Source organism: Convolutriloba macropyga, chromosome 5 (genome assembly GCF_964194025.1).
Source record: "Convolutriloba macropyga chromosome 5, txConMacr16.3, whole genome shotgun sequence".
Taxonomy (NCBI): Eukaryota; Metazoa; Xenacoelomorpha; order Acoela; family Convolutidae; genus Convolutriloba; species Convolutriloba macropyga.
The window spans coordinates 16,758,695-16,777,443 of NC_134472.1; the positions used below are offsets into that span (position 1 = coordinate 16,758,695).

Consider the following 18,749-nt stretch of genomic DNA (forward strand, 5'->3'; position numbering starts at 1 on the left):
AAGAGAAAGCAGGACCTTAATGTATGGCATGTTTTGTATTTCAGCATTAAAGTGTCCTTGATGACACCTGTGCTTCCGATGTTGGCGGAGGCATGCAAGTCTGTCGGATTCGCACTTGAGAGATGCCCCAATGGCATGTACTCCGAGATCAAATACGATGGCGAAAGAGTCCAGGTAAGGGCCTCGATGTTGAAATAAGCATTAAAGAAATAGTGAGATAAAGATCTAATTTTTATGAATCGATGTAGATTTTGTCCTTGTACTCTTTCATGAGATATTGTTTTTCTTAAAAACACCAGATGCATGAAAGCAGATTACTGTGAAAGAAGCAGCAAGTTTACTAACGAATTTACATGCTTACTTCAAAGAAAAGTAAGCAATTATTAGGTATTAAAGATAATTGAATTAATACAAATCTTTGTTATCAAACTTTGATTCGGAATCAAAAGTTTTTGCTCATTAAAGGTTCAAATAAGTGTGTTTTTGGTTGAAGAATTCTTCATTCTTCTCAATCGCTCTCTATAACATCAGTCCTGTTCTCCTTAAGTTTCAGAATTCTTCTCGTTTCAATCTTCATTGAACTCTTGAAAATTATTTGTTCTCCCCGCTCGTTGGGTGAGACAATATTTACAAAAACGAAGGTCCCCTCTCATTGGGTGACACTTCTCAAAAGACTCCACTCTTCTTGGAGTTCACAATGTTTGGCCAAAATAGAATTAAAGGCTGCGTGTCACCCGATTACGAAGTAGACGATAGCCGTAATTCTATATTACTGAAGACGTTTTACGGAATAAGTAGAACGAATTATTTTATTTTAAAAGCTTCCCATTAGTAGCCATTCATTGATGCCGCGTAAATCAACAATGTTTGTCTGAATTTGACCATCTGTTTTCAGGTCCACAAGCAGGGATCCAACTTTCAATATTTCTCGAGGAGTTTGAAACCTGTGGTGGCGCACAAAGTTGCACATATCAAAGGTGGCCATTTGCTAATTTGATACTGAACTGTTCGATGTTTTAGGGGATATACTTGTAATATAGTTTGGTTGAGTTGCTGCACATATTACATTACCGGAAACTGAATTAACAAAGACTTTTTTGGATGTGAATTAAATTGGCTAGTGTGATTTGCTATCTGAAACGAGCAAATAATTTGGCAAAAAAATTATACAATGCGCTTGGAAATTTATAAATTGTGATATCGAGAGCGGCCATATTAGGGGCACCCTCGGAATAGTTGTATCATTGCTTGTGGGTTCTAGTTTTAAAATTTTCCTTGTTTTAGAATATCTACCCAAAGCATGTCCAGGTGGCAATGACATGATCATAGATAGTGAAGTGTTATTAGTGGACACTAAGACAGGTCAGCCGCTTCCCTTTGGGACTTTGGGAGTTCATAAGAAAACAGCCTTCGCCAATGCCTCAGTCTGCTTGTTCATATTTGACTGTCTTCTCTTCAATGAGGAAACACTTGTCGAACAACCTCTCCATTACAGGAAGAAAATTTTGCAAGGTTAATGCAACGGTTGTCTGCAAATTTTGTCCCCTGTGGTTTTCTCATTTTGAATGCAATGCTGAATGAACTAGGTTGGAATATTAGTTTTGCATGGTGTTAAATAATGTGAATAATTTTTTTTTCAGTCCAGGAGCAGTTGATTTAAATGAAAGAAAAGGAATTATCGATAAGATTGTTTGAGCTCATCTTTTTAGTGAACTGAAATTAATTGTTAAGTAAATAACCTTACCGTACTCCAAGTTGGAGTTAATTATAAGGAAAATATATAGCAAGTTAATTGGAGAAAATGGATTGCAAAATGTAATTTTGCGATCTATTGTCATCGTACTGTGTTCTATGTGTTCAAATTCGTGATAAAGTAGATTTTTTGTTTCAGAAAATATAACGGAGATACCGAACAGAATTATGCTGAGTGAGCACACGGTTAGTTTTAAAATACCGCAAATTATGGTTCAATTGTCATGCTTGCCCGTTAAATTAATTTATTACAAGTGCCTGAGGTTTCATCAAACTTAGCTGCTCTTGCTGACAAACAGCTGTGACTTCAAATTGCATCTAAGTCAATCTGACCGATGTAAGAAGTGTAACCATAGACGTGAAAGCGTGTATTTTATGTGCGAACTGTTTCTCACAACCCATACTGAAATTCGACAGAATACCAACAGTAAATTAATATCGCAAAGTCTACAAGTTCGCTAAAATTCAAGATAAAAAATGGCGTAAACAGTATGGTGTCATCTTCAGTAATCATTGTTTAGATAATCAGAGATGCAGATAAGCTGAACAACATGATGATGGAGACGATCAAGGCTGGTCTGGAAGGTCTGGTTCTGAAGGACACCCAGAGTATATACGAGCCGGGTAAGAGACACTGGCTCAAGGTCAAGAAGGACTACTTACAGGATGGGGCAATGGCAGACACTGCTGATCTCGTGTGCCTAGGAGCTTACTATGGAACAGGGTCCAAGGTATGCTCAGTTGTATCAACATTAGCTCTACCATGGGCTTTTGCCAAAGTTTGGTGGTGAAAAATTTGGCATGTTTGTTTAGCCCCTACGCCACCTACCAAGGTTGCATAGCAATCTTGGTACCCTAATAGATCAAATAGATCAGATATGAAAAATGAAGGATCAACTTTATGCCTTTTTGTGATGGTTAGTAGTACCTCTTGATAGGCTGTAGAAAACAATTTTATCCATGCAAAAGTCTTGTTAATTGTTTCTACCTAGTGATTCGCGCGGGAGAGGAAAAAGATGCCTCATTTGAAACATTTAAATCTTTTAGGGTGGTCTGATGTCTTCTTTCCTTATGTGTGTATATGACGAGACCTCCAAATCCTGGTTGACAGTGACTAAAGTGTCCAATGGGTTCACAGATGCGCAACTCAGTCAGATCAACAAGAACCTTAAAATGAACAAAATATCCAAAGATCCCAATCAGGTTGGTGTACAGATTACCGCGTCAAAAATGTTATTACATTGCATTGAACTTTTAAAATTATCATGTGGCGTAAAGAATTACGTGAAATCTTGAAATTTTAAACAGCTTTTTGTTATCATAGAGTATCAGCATTATGAGGTTTGTTACAAGCCTCTATCAAAATGAGAGCGTTCCCACAACTAGCGGCGGGAGACGTTTTGTAAAAATGTGCTGGAGGTAAGTATATTCTGCTAAGAACAGCAATTTGAGAATTAGCGATGCGGTCATTTCATAGTTTCTGAAACAAAATTGTTCTGTTTAGGTGCCTCATTGGATAAAAGTGAAGAAGCAGTTGGTGCCTGACTTCATAGCGACAGACGTGAACAGTGCGCCAGTGTGGGAAATCACGGGAGCTGAATTCTCACAGGCTGAAGGTCACACAGCTGACGGAATTTCTATCCGGTTCCCAAGAGTCACAAAAGTCAGAGATGACAAGTCATGGCACGAGGCAACTGATTTCGAAAGGCTCAAGGTTCTAGGTGGGTTTTTAATAGCCGCCCTCATCTTCTCAGCTGGCTATTATAGCGCTCCTATTTTTTTTACAATTCAAAGAATTTGAATTGTATTGGGGCGCTGTCTTTTTCACGACTCTAAGAGGAGTATTGGAGAAGTCCTTTTTTTTAATCAATTTTATTGGAGTGATTTTTGAAGCGGGAAATGAAACGCGTGAAAAAGTTTGGAGTGGTTTTGTTGCTGAACAAAAGTGAAGAGCGGAGCGAAAAGAGAGTGGTTTTTGTTCATACCGCTGTTTTTGAGAGAGCGAGAAATTGATGTGTGAAAAAATTTTCTCTAAGCGAGCGAAATTTTTTTGTTCACGTGCGACATTTTAAAGCAGTTTTTTTCATTTATTTTTGTTTAGAGGTTTGGTTATGATTTTGTTTTAATTTTAGGCTGGTTTCGGTAGTGGTTTGAAGGTTTCTGGAAATTCATATGAATTTTATGATAATGCGGAGGTTTTTAATGTATTTTGCTGATTTTCGGGCTAATTTTTGCGTTTTTTTGACGATTATTTTGTTTTACTGGCTCAAATGGGTATTGAAGAAACCCCTTCTACTTGAGCAATATTATGATAACAATTGGTTACAGCTTTATGGGTAAGAATCATTTTTTTGTTGAGAAATACGACAAAAAAATGGCGAAAATTGGAACTATTTTTCTTAATGTTTTGCAGTTTCTCGGTTTTTTTCTGTTTTTAGCCTAGTTTCTTTGCCTATTATGACTTGCCTATTGTTTTGCGAGCATCTAGATATTTAGTAACTTTTTCCAGTTTTTCAATGAAAGTTGTTTTTAAAAGCTTTTTTTCATAATTTAGCCTAAAGTATTTTTTCAAAATTCACATAAGTGGTTTTTGTAAGTACTAGTTGTTTTAATGAAGTTATTTTGACAGAGATAGTTTTTTCGGGATCTCAATTTATAACAAAATTTTATCAGATTTTTATCATTTTTTAACAGATTTGATTTTATTGTTTTTATTTTTTCGTGTCATGACTTTGTTTCACGATAATCATCAAGCAGTGAATGCACGTTTTGTTTGATGAGTAGTTGGATGACGTTTAAATAGATTTTCACTTCGAGTCGTTTCCGGAATTCTTCCGGCTATGTTTTTTTTTCAAGATCTGTTCACACATTTTCATGATTTTTCAAGTCAAATTGGAGTAGTGATTTTGGTCACGCCGAAACAGGAAGTGGAGCGAAAAAACTAGTGGTTTTATGGCGTGAATTTTTTTTGCTCTAAATTTAAAGTAGAATGAGAAAACGGTGTTTGAACAAAAATTCGCTTTCTCGCTAATGGTTTTTTGTTCACATGCGGCAATTTCACTTTGATTTTTACAGTTTTTTCGATTTTTTGGATCGGATTTTTTTCTAAATGGTTTTTTCAATTCACTCGCAGTCTGTCCTAGGTCTAATTTTTTGTTTAGTCAATAAAAATTCTTTGAATTGTACGTCAGGACTTGTCCTGCTATGTTTTTTTTTAAGATCTGTTCACACATTTTCATGAGTTTTGAAGTCAAATTGGAGTAGCGATTTTGGTCACGCCGAAACAGGAAGTGGAGCGAAAAAGCGAGTGGTTTTGCGGCGTGAATTTTTTTCGCTATAAATTTAAAGTAGAATGAGAAAACGGTGTTTGAACAGAAATTCGCTTTCTCGCTAGTGGTTTCTTGTTCACATGCGGCAGTTTCACTTTGATTTTTACAGTTTTTTCAGTTTTTTGGATAGGATTTTTTTCTAAATGGTTTTCCCAATCCATTCATAGTCCTTTCTTGGTCTAGTTGTCTGTTTAGTCAATAAAAATTCTTTGAATTGTACGTCAGGACTTGTCCTTCTATGTTTTTTACTTCGTCGAACTTTTTTTCGCTTTACCATTTTGCCGCTTTTTCGACATTTTGCGTGAAATCTTTTTGACTTCTCTAGGCTAGTTTCTCTCTTCTCTCATTCTGCTGAAAGTGAATTTGAACATCAGTTGCTCAGCAAAGCAATTCAAAATGAACAGAGTCAGTATAAAAACTTGAAGTCAGAAATAGAAACGGGATAAACCCATAAAGCCCAATTTTAGATGCCCGCTATTTGAACGTCGTCCCTATAAGTCTTAGTTACCTTCGCTTATGCTTATTGGTATTGATAGTTGCCCCTGTAGCCTCTCTCTAAGAAACAGAAGTATGTTCAACTACGAAATGCCATCAAAATAAAGCGGACTTAAAAAATGTTTCTGTACAAAAATCTTTTTTTTTCAAAGCAGTAAGCTGAATGTAGCTATATTGCGGTGTTCCGCTTTGTTGTTTTGTTGTCGACGCTCTTTTTACATTTCCAAGAGGATCATTGGAGAAGTGTCTTTTTAATCAATCTTATTGGAGTGAATTTTGAAGCAGTAAAAGAAACGCATGAAACCATTCTCCATTTTTTCCGAGTTAGCGAGAAATTGAGGTGTGAACAATTTTTCTTTAAGCCAGCGAAAATTTTGTTTACGTGCGGCTTTTTTAATCAGTTTTTTGCAATTTCTTCTTTCGCGGATTTGATTATGATATTATATCAATTTTAGGCTGTTTTGATAGCGGTTTTACGGTTTATGGTAATTAGTATGGGTTTCGTGGTAATTTTAAGTTTTTCATCTATTCTGCTGATTTTTGGGCGAATTTTAGCGATTCTTCGCTTTGTTTTCGTTTATTGTTTTAGGTGGGATTTGAATAGCTGCTTAATACTTGCAGCGTTTTCAGATACCACGTTATAACAGTTTCGTTGGTATCAAACGTTTTTTTGTTGAGAAAAACGACTTTCAATCAAGAAATTTCAAAACTTTTTTTCTTATTTTTTTTTTGTAGTTTTTCGGCTTTTCTAATCTTAGACAAGTTTTTTAGCCTATTATGATTTGCCTATTGTTTTGCAAAGATTTAATTGCTCTATTGGATGCAATGATTTTTTGGCTCTATTTGCTCTCACAATTTTAAAAAATAAATTTGTTTCTGGAGTTTCTTAGTTCGCTAATTTTTAATGCTTTGTGTGTTCAATTTTTTATACCATTTGGCGAATTTTATGGTTAAAAGCAGTGGTTTTAGTTTTTATGCGGTGTTTTCATTGATTTGATTTTACTTGTTTCTTGTAAAGATTAAGAGTAATTTCGAGCATTTTTTTGCTGATTTTCGTTTGTGTCTTGATCAATTTTGGTAATTTCTTCTTATTTTGTGCTTTTTGCTAATTTTTCATTTTATTAGCTCTTAAACAATGTTTGTAGCAGAAGTAGCAGCTTTGTAGTGTTTTTACTGCAGTTTTTTGCTAGACTGATTTTTCGTGTGACCAATTTATTTTTTTGTCCTCAAAAACGGGATAAACAGGTAGCACTCAGTGGTCGCCCCCTCTTTTCGCTCACGCCCACTTGATGCATCCCTAAGCCCCAGCTGGCTAATACCGACTGGACCGTTGTTTGAAAGTAAATCGTCTGACGTTAGTCGTTTTGCTTTTTTTTGTATAAATCCACAAGGTGGTGGTTGTGTAACTGCTTGACCAGAAGCAGTAAGTTTTTTAAAAACAATGTTTGGGAAGTAGCATATTGGTGTAATGGTTGCTCTGGAGTCTAACGCCTGAAAAGAAATTTTGATCAGATTTTTTTCCAATCCGATACTTCTTCGTTAATTCGTTATTTTTGATACTTCTTCGTTAATTTGTTATTTTTTCGAGTGATTAGTGTTATTAATTGCTCTTGAATGAAGTTCATAGCAATTATTGTAAACGTGTCTTTTTTATGCAAATTTTTTGCTTGACAATTTTGCGCTTTTCTTCTAGAACATTCTTTGACTTCTCAATTGACTTTGTAGTTCCAATTGTTCCAGTTACAATTGCTCCGAATTAAAGATTTTTGCTAATATAAAATCGGTTGCAGCATAGCAGAGGTAACTGAATCGTAGCGCAGTGGTTAGTGCGGGTGGCTGTGGAACGGAAGGTCAGTGGTTCGAATACCGGCGTGGGAAAGGTTTTTTGCACCCATAAAGAATTTGAATTGTTTTGGGGCGCTATCTTTTTCACGACTCTAAGAGGAGTATTGGAGAAGTCCTTTTTTTTATCAATTTTATTGGAGTGATTTTTGAAGCGGGAAATGAAACGCGTGAAAAAGTTTGGAGTGGTTTTGGTGCTGAACAAAAGTGAAGAGCGGAGCGAAAAGAGAGTGGTTTTTGTTCATACCGCTGTTTTTGGGAGAGCGAGAAATTGATGTGAAAAAATTTTCTCTAAGGGAGCGAAATTTTTTTGTTCACGTGCGGCATTTTAAAGCAGTTTTTTTCATACATTTTCGTTCAGAGGTTTGGCGATGATTTTGTTTTAATTTTAGGCTGGTTTCGGTAGTGGTTTGAAGGTTTCTGGAAATTCATATAAATTTTACGATAATTCGGAGGTTTTTAATGTATTTTGCTGATTTTCGGGCTAATTTGTGCGGTTTTTTGATGATTATTTTGTGTTACTGGCTCAAATGGGTATTGAAGAAACCCCTTCTACTTGAGCAATATTATGATAACAATTGGTTACAGCTTTATGGGTAAGAATCATTTTTTTGTTGAGAAATACGACAAAAAAATGGCGAAAATTGGAACTGTTTTTCTTAATTTTATGCAGTTTTTCGGTTTTTTTCTGTTTTTAGCCTAGTTTTTTTGCCTATTATGACTTGCTTATTGTTTTGCGAGCATCTAGATACCCTATTGGCTGAAGGGAATTTTTCTTTTGATTTATATGTTTTTTGAAATACTAAAAAAATTTAGTAACTTTTTCCAGTTTTTCAATGAAAGTTGTTTTTAAAAGCTTTTTTTCATAATTTAGCCTAAAGTATTTTTTCAAAATTCACATAAGTGGTTTTTGTAAGTACTAGTTGTTTTAATGAAGTTATTTTGACAGAGATAGTTTTTTCGGGATCTCAATTTATAACAAAATTTGATCAGATTTTTTATCATTTTTTAACAGATTTGATTTGATTGTCTTTATTTTTTCGTGTCATGACTTTGTTTCACGATAATCATCAAGCAGTGAATGCACGTTTTGTTTGGTGAGTAACTGGATGACGTTTAAATGGATTTTCACTTCGAGTTGTTTCCGGAATTCTTCCGGCTGTGTTTTTTTTTTCAATATCTGTTCACACATTTTCATGATTTTTCAAGTCAAATTGGAGTAGTGATTTTGGTCACGCCGAAACAGGAAGTGGAGCGAAAAAGCTAGTGGTCTTATGGCGTAAATTTTTTTGCTCTAAATTTAAAGTAGAATGAGAAAACGGTGTTTGAACAAAAATTCGCTTTCTCGCTAATGGTTTTTTGTTCACATGCGGCAATTTCACTTTGATTTTTACAGTTTTTTCGATTTTTTGGATCGGATTTTTTTCTAAATGGATTTTTCAATTCACTCGCAGTGTGTTCTAGGACTAATTTTTTGTTTAGTCATTGAAAATTCTTTGAATTGTACGTCAGGACTTGTCCTGCTATGTTTTTTACTTCGTCGAACTTTTTTTCGCTTTACCATTTTGCCGCTTTTTCTACATTTTGCGTGAAATCTTTTTGACTTCTCTAGGCTAGTTTTTCTCTTCTCTCATTCTGCTAAAAGTGAATTTGAACATCAGGTGCTCAGCAAAGCAATTCAAAATGAACAGAGTCAGTATCAAAAATTGAAGTCAGAAATAGAAACGGGATAAACCCATAAAGCCCAATTTTAGATGCCCGCTATTTGAACGTCGTTCCTGTCTTAGTTACCTTCTCTTATGCTTATTGGTATTGATAGTAGCCCCTGTAGCCTCTCTCTAGGAAACAGAAGTATGTTCAACTACGAAATGCCATCAAAATAAATCGGACTTAAAAAATGTTTCTGTACAAATATCTTTTTTTTTCAAAGCAGTAAGCTGAATGTAGCTATATTGCGGTGTTGCGCTTTGTTGTTTTGTTGTCTGACGCTCTTTTTACCTTTCCAAGAGGATTTTTGGAGAAGTGTCTTTTTTTATCAATCTTATTGGAGTGAATTTTGAAGCAGTAAAAGAAACGCGTAAAACCATTTTCCATTTTTTCCGAGTGAGCGAGAAATTGAGGTGTGAACAAATTTTCTTTAAGCCAGCGAAAATTTTTTTTAAGTGCGGCTTTTATAATCAGTTTTTTGCAATTTTTTATTTTGCGGATTTGATTATGATATTATATCAATTTTAGGCTGTTTTGATAGCGATTTTACGGTTTATGGTAATTAGTATGGGTTTCGTGTTAATTTGAAGTTTTTCATCTATTCTGCTGATTTTTGGGCGAATTTTAGCGATTCTTCGCTTTGTTCTCGTTTATTGTTTTAAGTGGGATTTGAATAGCTGCTTAATACTTGCAGCGTTTTCAGATACCATGTTATAACAGTTTCGTTGGTATCAAACGTTTTTTTTGTTGAGAAAAATGACTTTAAATCAAGAAATTTCAAACTTTTTTCTATTTTTTTTTTGTAGTTTTTCGGTTTTTCTAATCTTAGACAAGTTTTTTTAACCTATTATGATTTGCCTATTGTTTTGCAAAGATTTAATTGCTCTATTGGATGCAATGATTTTTTGGCTCTATTTGCTCTCATAATTTCAAAAAATAAATTTTTTTCTGGAGTTTCTTAGTTCGCTAATTTTTAATGCTTTGTGTGTTCTTCAATTTTTTATACCATTTGGCGAATTTTATGGTTAAAAGCAGTGGTTTTAGTTTTTATGTGGTGTTTTCATTGATTTGATTTTACTTGTTTCTTGTAAAGGTTAAGAGTAATTTCGAGCATTTTTTTGCTGATTTTCGTTTGTGTCTTGATCAATTTTGGTAATTTCTTCTTATTTTGTGCTTTTTGCTAATTTTTCATTTTATTAGCTCTTAAACAATATTTGTAGCAGAAGTAGCAGCTTTGTGGTGTTTTTACTGCAGTTTTTTGCTTGACTTATTTTTCGTGTGACCAATATAACTTTTCGTCCTCAAAAACGGGATAAACAGGTAGCGCTCAGTGGTCGCCCCATCACTTCGCTCACGCCCACTTGATGAATCCCTAAGCCCCAGCTGGCTAATACCGACAGGACCGTTGTTTGAAAGTAAATCGTCTGACGTTAGTCGTTTTGCTTTTTTTGTATAAATCCACAAGGTGGTGGTTGTGTAACTGCTTGACCAGAAGCAGTAACAGTTTTTTTAAAAATAATGTTTGGGAAGTAGCATATTGCTGTAATGGTTGCTCTGGAGTCTAACGCTTGAAAAGAAATTTTGATCAGATTTTTTTCCGGTCCGATACTTCTTCGTTAATTCGTTATTTTTGATACTTCTTCGTTAATTTGTTATTTTTTCGAGTGATTAGTGTTATTAATTGCTCTTGAATGAAGTTCATAGCAATTATTGTAAACGTGTCTTTTTTATGCAAATTTTTTGCTTCACAATTTTGCCCGTTTCTTCTAGAACATTCTTTGACTTCTCAATTGACTTTGTCACGCTTTCGTTCTGCGTTTTTGAGTGATCTCTATTGCTCCGAAGTAAAGATTTTTGCTAATATAAAATCGGTTGCAGCATAGCAGAGGTAACTGAATCGTAAAGCAGTGGTTAGTGCGGGTGGCTGTGTAACGGAAGGTCAGTCGTTCGAATCCCGGCGTGGGAAAGGTTTTTTGCACCCATAAAAAAAATTGATTTAGGCTACCGCCCCTGAATTACATTTCGTCGCCTGTCGTTCAAGAGCAATTCTTCCGACATTTATCGGTTTATGTTTATTTACGATAATAATTATGTCAGTTAGGGTGGGCAATTTTCTCCTTTGAGTCGTTTCCGAAAATTTTCGGCTATGTTTTTGGGTCACAATTGTTCACACTGCAAAGCTGGAAATTTCGAATTTTCTGAATGATTTCCTCCTCTCACTAACGACATTTTCGCGCCTGAAGTTATTTTTCACATAATGACATTTATAATCTTTTGGATTTGAATTCTACACTTAGTCGTTTCCGGAGTTCTTCCGGCTGTGTTTTTTTTTCAAGATCTGTTCACACATTTTCATGATTTTTCAAGTCAAATTGGAGTAGTGATTTTGGTCACGCCGAAACAGGAAGTGGAGCGAAAAAGCTAGTGGTTTTATGGCGTAAATTTTTTTTCTCTAAATTTAAAGTAGAATGAGAAAACGGTGTTTGAACAAAAATTCGCTTTCTCGCTAATGGTTTTTTGTTCACATGCGGCAATTTCACTTTGATTTTTACAGTTTTTTCGATTTTTTGGATCGGATTTTTTTCTAAATGGTTTTTTCAATTCACTCGCAGTCTGTTCTAGTTTTAATTTTTTGTTTAGTCCATGAAAATTCTTTGAATTGTACGTCAGGACTTGTCCTGCTATGTTTTTTACTTCGTCGAACTTTTTTTCGCTTTACCATTTTGCCGCTTTTTCTACATTTTGCGTGAAATCTTTTTGACTTCTCTAGGCTAGTTTCTCTCTTCTCTCATTCTGCTAAAAGTGAATTTGAACATCAGGTGCTCAACAAAGCAATTCAAAGTGAACAGAGTCAGTATAAAAAATTGAAGTCAAGAAATAGAAACGGGATAAACCCATAAAGCTCAATTTTAGATGCCCGCTATTTGAACGTCGTTCCTATAAGTCTTAGTTACCTTCGCTTATGCTTATTGGTATTGATAGTAGCCCCTGTAGCCTCTCTCTAAGAAACAAGTATGTTCAACTACGAAATGCCATCAAAATAAATCGGACTTTAAAAATGTTTCTGTACAAATATCTTTTTTTTTCAAAGCAGTAAGCTGAATGTAGCTATATTGCGGTGTTGTGCTTTGTTGTTTTGTTGTCTGACGCTCTTTTTACATTTCCAAGAGGATTATTGGAGAAGTGTCTTTTTAATCAATCTTATTGGAGTGATTTTTGAAGCAGTAAAAGAAATGCGTGAAACCATTTTCCATTTTTTCCGAGTGAGCGAGAAATTGAGGTGTGAACAAATTTTCTCTAAGCCAGCGAAAATTTTTTTAAGTGCGGCTTTTATAATCAGTTTTTTGCAATTTTTTCTTTCGCGGATTTGATTATGATATATCATTTTTAGGCTGTTTTGATAGCGGTTTTACGGTTTATGGTGATTAGTATGGGTTTCGTGGTAATCTGAAGTTTTTCATCTATTTTGCTGATTTTTAGGCGAATTTTAGCGATTCTTCGCTTTGTTCTCGTTTATTGTTTTAAGTGGGATTTCAATAGCTGCTTAATATTTGCAGCGTTTTCAGATACCATGTTATAACAGTTTCGTTGGTATCAAACGTTTTTTTGTTGAGAAAAATGACTTTAAATCAAGAAATTTCAAACTTTTTTCTATTTTTTTTTTGTAGTTTTTCGGTTTTTTTAATCTTAGACAAGTTTTTTAGCCTATTATGATTTGCCTATTGTTTTGCAAAGATTTAATTGCTCTATTGGATGCAATGATTTTTTGGCTCTATTTGCTCTCATAATTTTAAAAAATAAATTTTTCGTTTGTGTCTTGATCAATTTTGGTAATTTCTTATTTTGTGCTTTTTGCTAATTTTTCATTTTATTAGCTCTTAAACAATGTTTGTAGCAGAAGTAGCAGCTTTGTAGGGTTTTTACTGCAGTTTTTTGCTTGACTGATTTTTCGTGTGACCAATTTATTTTTTTGTCCTCAAAAACGGGATAAACAGGTAGCACTCAGTGGTCGCCCCCTCTTTTCGCTCACGCCCACTTGATGCATCCCTAAGCCCCAGCTGGCTAATACCGACTGGACCGTTGTTTGAAAGTAAATCGTCTGACGTTAGTCGTTTTGCTTTTTTTTGTATAAATCCACAAGGTGGTGGTTGTGTAACTGCTTGACCAGAAGCAGTAACAGTTTTTTAAAAACAATGTTTGGGAAGTAGCATATTGGTGTAATGGTTGCTCTGGAGTCTAACGCCTGAAAAGAAATTTTGATCAGATTTTTTTCCCGTCCGATACTTCTTCGTTAATTCGTTATTTTTGATACTTCTTCGTTAATTTGTTATTTTTTCGAGTGATTAGTGTTATTAATTGCTCTTGAATGAAGTTCATAGCAATTATTGTAAACGTGTCTTTTTTATGCAAATTTTTTGCTTGACAATTTTGCGCTTTTCTTCTAGAACATTCTTTGACTTCTCAATTGACTTTGTCACGCTTTCGTTCTGCGTTTTTGAGTGATCTCTATTGCTCCGAAGTAAAGATTGTTGCTAATATAAAATCGGTTGCAGCATAGCAGAGATAACTGAATCGTAAAGCAGTGGTTAGTGCGGGTGGCTGTGGAACGGAAGGTCAGTCGTTCGAATCCCGGCGTGGGAAAGGTTTTTTGCACCCATAAAGTAAAATTGATTTAGGCTACCGCCCCTGAATTACATTTCGTCGCCTGTCGTTCAAGAGCAATTCTTCCGACATTTATCGGTTTATGTTTATTTGCGATTTTAATTTTTTCAGTTAGGGTGGGCAACTTTCTCCTTTGAGTCGTTTCCGAAAATTTTCGGCTATGTTTTTTGGGTTACATTTGTTCACACTGCAAAGCTGAAAATTCTGATTATAAACTAATTCTGATAATAATAACACTGATGAAAATAGAGAACGGACAATGCAAGTTCCAAAAACCGAAAATATTAATATTGGAGAACGAGTTATTCAAACTCCACCTTATACAGAGAATACAGGCTGACAAGCTATAAGATTTGAGAATAAAAGTGGTTATCCAAACCTACATGATGAGAATAATAAAGACGAAAATAGAAACGATCACAACGTTCCTACGTCTCCAGTATAGGATTAATTCCTCTATTACCTTAATATCATCAAACTATATGATAATATAATAAAGACTGACTTCACATTTACTACTGATTTACTTTGAAAGAGAATACAAAAAAATAAGAAAAAGAGAATACTTGCAAAATAACTTCAAAATATATACTCTTAGAATAGAATAAGAGTAGAGAATACTTGATATTTCAGGAACTTTCTTTAATCCCTAACGAATTGATACCAGTCTTTCAAAAGGAACCTTCAAGTGGTTGGCCCGAATACAATACACAATCAACTTCTAAACCTCAATCTGGAGTTAAACAACTTGACAGACTAGTATAACCCACAACTCACGTTACCCCATCTACAACTTTTCTCTCAACTATCAAGATTCCAGCAGTACAAACTCAAGCAACTAGTGCAAATTCTTCAACAACAGTTACATCATCCAAAAGGAAAACTAAAATCGCAGATACAATTGCAAAGAAACAACCACGTAAACAATTCATTAGAGAGACATTCAGTCCAGCAATACCGCTAGAAGTAAATATATCCAAGACAAACAGTACGGTACCCAACCTCTTAGCAAACACTACAACCGCTCAATCGTCACGACCAAATTTTCTTAATCTTCATCATTGCACAACTACCCCCCTGCAAGACTGCCTACAAAAACAACATCAAGCTGAAATACAAGCTAAAACCCCCGGTTTTAGTGGACACCCGAACTACGATACAAATTTAATCTACCAGTTGCAAACCAACATTAATAGATTCAATCTCATTGGTTATTTGTCAAACAAAAATTCTTATCTACTAACTAATCACAACCTACAAGGACAAACAATACAAGTCACGTTTGATAATATTACAGCAAACCTCACTCCTCAGCTTGATACCTTCACTTATCAGATACAGCAAAACTTTCTGACAGAAAGACAACGCTCTCAACAGCTTTAACAACGGATTACTGAGCTTCAACTGGAGATCGCAAATCTGAAGCATCAACTCCACATCCTCCGCTCATCACGTTGAGCACTCAGGGAATGGAATAGATAAATTTGTGGTTGTTGATGTTCAGTACTTCCTTCATTACTTCTTCTTCTTTCTCCCGCGGTGAGGAAAATTGTTCGTTAGTTTAAACGCCTAATTATTAATCATTTTGATTACCTTACTCTCTTTGATTCCATTACTCACATCAAGTAAAGTAATCCGCATTGAAACTATCTTCAATGATTACACTTAGCGCAATTTATGGTGAACAATGAGTCCATTCCTATCTTTAGAATGCAGATTTGATTTGTTCTCGCTTCTCTAATAAAATCTATTCTTTATCTTTACCGATTTATCTTGCTTATGACATCATTCGATTGTTCCATCGAATTCCATAATTTGTTTAATGTCTTACAACCTTTCAGTAGACGTTAAATATTTCAAAACATATTGTGATCTCGCTGAATTTATTCAATCGCAAGTTATTAAAACTTCGAAAATATTCTTAGTTGGAAATAAATTCTATATCCCATTGTCAGTTCATTGGACATTTGAGTTACAGGAGATTATCTTATTCTTGCAAGATAACAATTCCAACGAAATTGTAGTTTATTTTCATCAAATTCCTGAGTACGATTTATTTGAAATTCTAAAACTTATTCATACAGAAGAAATTCTTAACATCAATAATCTAAACTTTCGACCTCTCACTTATTTCAATTAATATGTTAATCTTCAATACTTTGGTGATCACGGATATAGAAATGTTACAACCTTTCGTTAACAGGTATGCATTCATCGCCATCCGCCATTTATAGTTTAAGTACTATTTGGATCTTCCTGTCAATTCCTTTCAAAGATTAAATGGTCTTCCATTCTCCCCATTGACACAAAAATTGAATTACTATATTATTCACAATGAACACATATTTTGAAGGAGGTGTTGATATCGAATGGTTTAAAGATTATTGTCAACTCTCTGATCATGTTGAATCAGCATGGGTTAACTTTTCTAAACAGATTATTTTTAACGATAAAGTTTTCAGAATCTCCGAATTATATTATTCTGGATTTCAATGCGAAGTTATTTTATTCCTTGAAGACTTTGAACAAAAAGAAATTGTTATTTATTTTGAGTCAATGACGAAAAGCAAGAATAATTATTTCATGAAGCTAATTCATAATGATCAACCAAGCCTAATTATTAATTCCTTAAACTATAGCTACAAAGCTTTCTTCAATTGATTTATTCTTCAACAATACTCAAATAAAGATGAATTACGAAACGGAATTCTTTATTTGGGGAGTTATTTCAACAACACTAGCCCTTATGGTGTTGTGCGCAGTCATTTTAATTTCCCTATTCATTTACCTCGCTTGTCATTACAGACCATTAACTTAACCGGTATATTCTTCAACTTATATTATTCTATTATTCAACGTCAGATGTACTAGCAGCACAATTTTATAGAAAAACTTCAAAAGGTCTATTATAACGACCAGCCAAAAAAATTTGGATCTATTATTTTGTACAGCCTTGTATCTTAGGACATCGTCAACCCTTCTTCAATAGAGAACTCAGAAACAAGAAGCTACGATGAACTTTAGAACTTTAACCAAGTAATCTACCTCACAAACTTTAAATGCTTAATTATTATAAAATTAAGCTAAATAATTTATTCGATTGTAAAGTTTGATGTTTTGATTTAATACCTATGGACCGGGATGGGATGTACTGAAGTGTGCTATACTCAGTAACACTATTTGATAATCTTAGTGCTATTTTGAGAACTTACGTTATAGTGCGTGAAGCACAAACTTGATTTGGACAAAGTCCATTTTAACGTGTGAACAAATTACTAAGTAGTTTTGAATGAGCTACTATTTTAAGATCACTAAAACTGTGAATACTTTGACGTGATATTATCACGCCACACAGATAACACCAAGTTAACCTTTTTAACTCTGTCGACACTGTTATCTCTATCCAATAGGATACTAGAGAACCACGTGTCCGCAAGTATAAAAGGATCTTGCACGCCCAACTACCAGCACTTTTTGGTCCCTGATAACTTCTGAATTAAAATCAAACTCCCGTATTGCCCCCTTGCTCAATCTCAGCTTACTTGAGATATTTTTCTAACTTAGAATATTTTGTGACTTGTTCTTAGCTAAGAACTCTCAAGTCATAAAATATTAACTTAGCACAATATTGGAAATCAGGTAAGTTAAACTTAACTACTCTAAGTTATGATTTAACCTCTCTTAAATTCTATCTAAGTTACAAGTTAACTTAGAATATTTCAACCTGTGCTAACTTGTGCTATCTCAGTCTTAATAACTTTAACTATTCTATCCCTTCATCATGCTCGGTTCATATTTGATGCTGTTTAACATAACTTATTAATTCATATTTGCATTTAACTGTCTTTGATACTTAACTATATACCAAGAGTAGAACTAGGGGTTGAACTCTCAAGTTATACATGTGGTCCCGCGATTAACCCCGTCGTTTAAGTATCTAATGTACGGACCAGCAGTATACCGTGTCGGGTAACCTCCCTTTTGTAGACATCAAAATTTCTAATCAACACGATGCCGACTGTTGTTCAAGAGCACTTCTTGCGACGATGAGTTGTTTTTCGTTCCTTTGTGTGTTTGGGGGATTAAAATGTTAATCCTATTTATCAAACGCGTGAGCTATAAAATGGGACAAAATTTATGCAAGTTTAAGGGGACTCTCGAAGAGCATGTTTAGGAGACTCATTGAGCAGCATGGTTAAGCGAACATATCGAGAGAGGTCAATGACCTAAAATGCTCAAAGTATATGAGTGAGAACCGAACCTGGGGCAAAAGACAGTTAGTCAGGTGCAGTTACCGCGAGGCTAAGAGTGCTTGAAAGTATGCTTGCTCGCCCAGAGGGAGGGTTTACTGTCCTGGGTACTACGTGTTTTTTAATTACTCCGGAACTGAGTTCGAAGTTTTAGATGTACAGATGATGCTCTATTTTTTACGCTTTTTACGCTACACTAAGTTTTTCACGCTTTACATTTTGATTTTTGCGTGATCTCAATTGCTCTCAATCTGAAATATGTTTATTGAGAAAAATAAAAGCGATTGTTAGAAAGGATTGCTTGCAGTATTTATAGCGCAGTTGGTAAGATTTAGTACTGCTATTGTGAGGGTCGAGGGTTCGAACTAATGTCGGGTACCTTCCCTTTTGCAGACATGAGAATTTCTAATCAACACCATGCGACGCGAGTTTTGTTCCCGTGTGTGTGTGTGTGTGTGTTTGGGGGATGGAAAATGGCAATGTTTGCTTGTTTTTTTTGTTTTTTTTTCAAATCTGTTAAAGATGTTTTTTCGAAACCCACTGGGATTTTCCAATTAGTTTTGTTGCCCCTAAACGGATTTTAGAGCAATAATTTTTCTTACTCTTTCTTTCTTTTCTTTCTCTCTCTTTCTGTCTCTCTCTCTCTCTGTCTTTGTTTGTTTGTGTGTTTCGTCTACTCCTTCCTCCCATCTGTTTCTCTCTTTCCCTTTTC

At 34.8% G+C, this 18,749-nt stretch overlaps 1 protein-coding gene across 1 annotated transcript in view; it reads left to right on the top strand.

Moving 5' to 3' along the window:
- LOC142339179 (DNA ligase 3-like) overlaps positions 1 to 18,749 on the top strand; it is a 33,137-nt gene that overhangs the window by 12,985 nt on the left and 1,403 nt on the right. Inside the window, exons 5-11 of the mRNA XM_075388976.1 lie at positions 45 to 174; positions 896 to 977; positions 1,285 to 1,512; positions 1,892 to 1,938; positions 2,274 to 2,483; positions 2,800 to 2,955; positions 3,257 to 3,473. Of these exons, the coding sequence (XP_075245091.1) occupies positions 45 to 174; positions 896 to 977; positions 1,285 to 1,512; positions 1,892 to 1,938; positions 2,274 to 2,483; positions 2,800 to 2,955; positions 3,257 to 3,473 (1,070 nt within the window). The remainder of the gene's footprint in view (positions 1 to 44; positions 175 to 895; positions 978 to 1,284; positions 1,513 to 1,891; positions 1,939 to 2,273; positions 2,484 to 2,799; positions 2,956 to 3,256; positions 3,474 to 18,749) is intronic.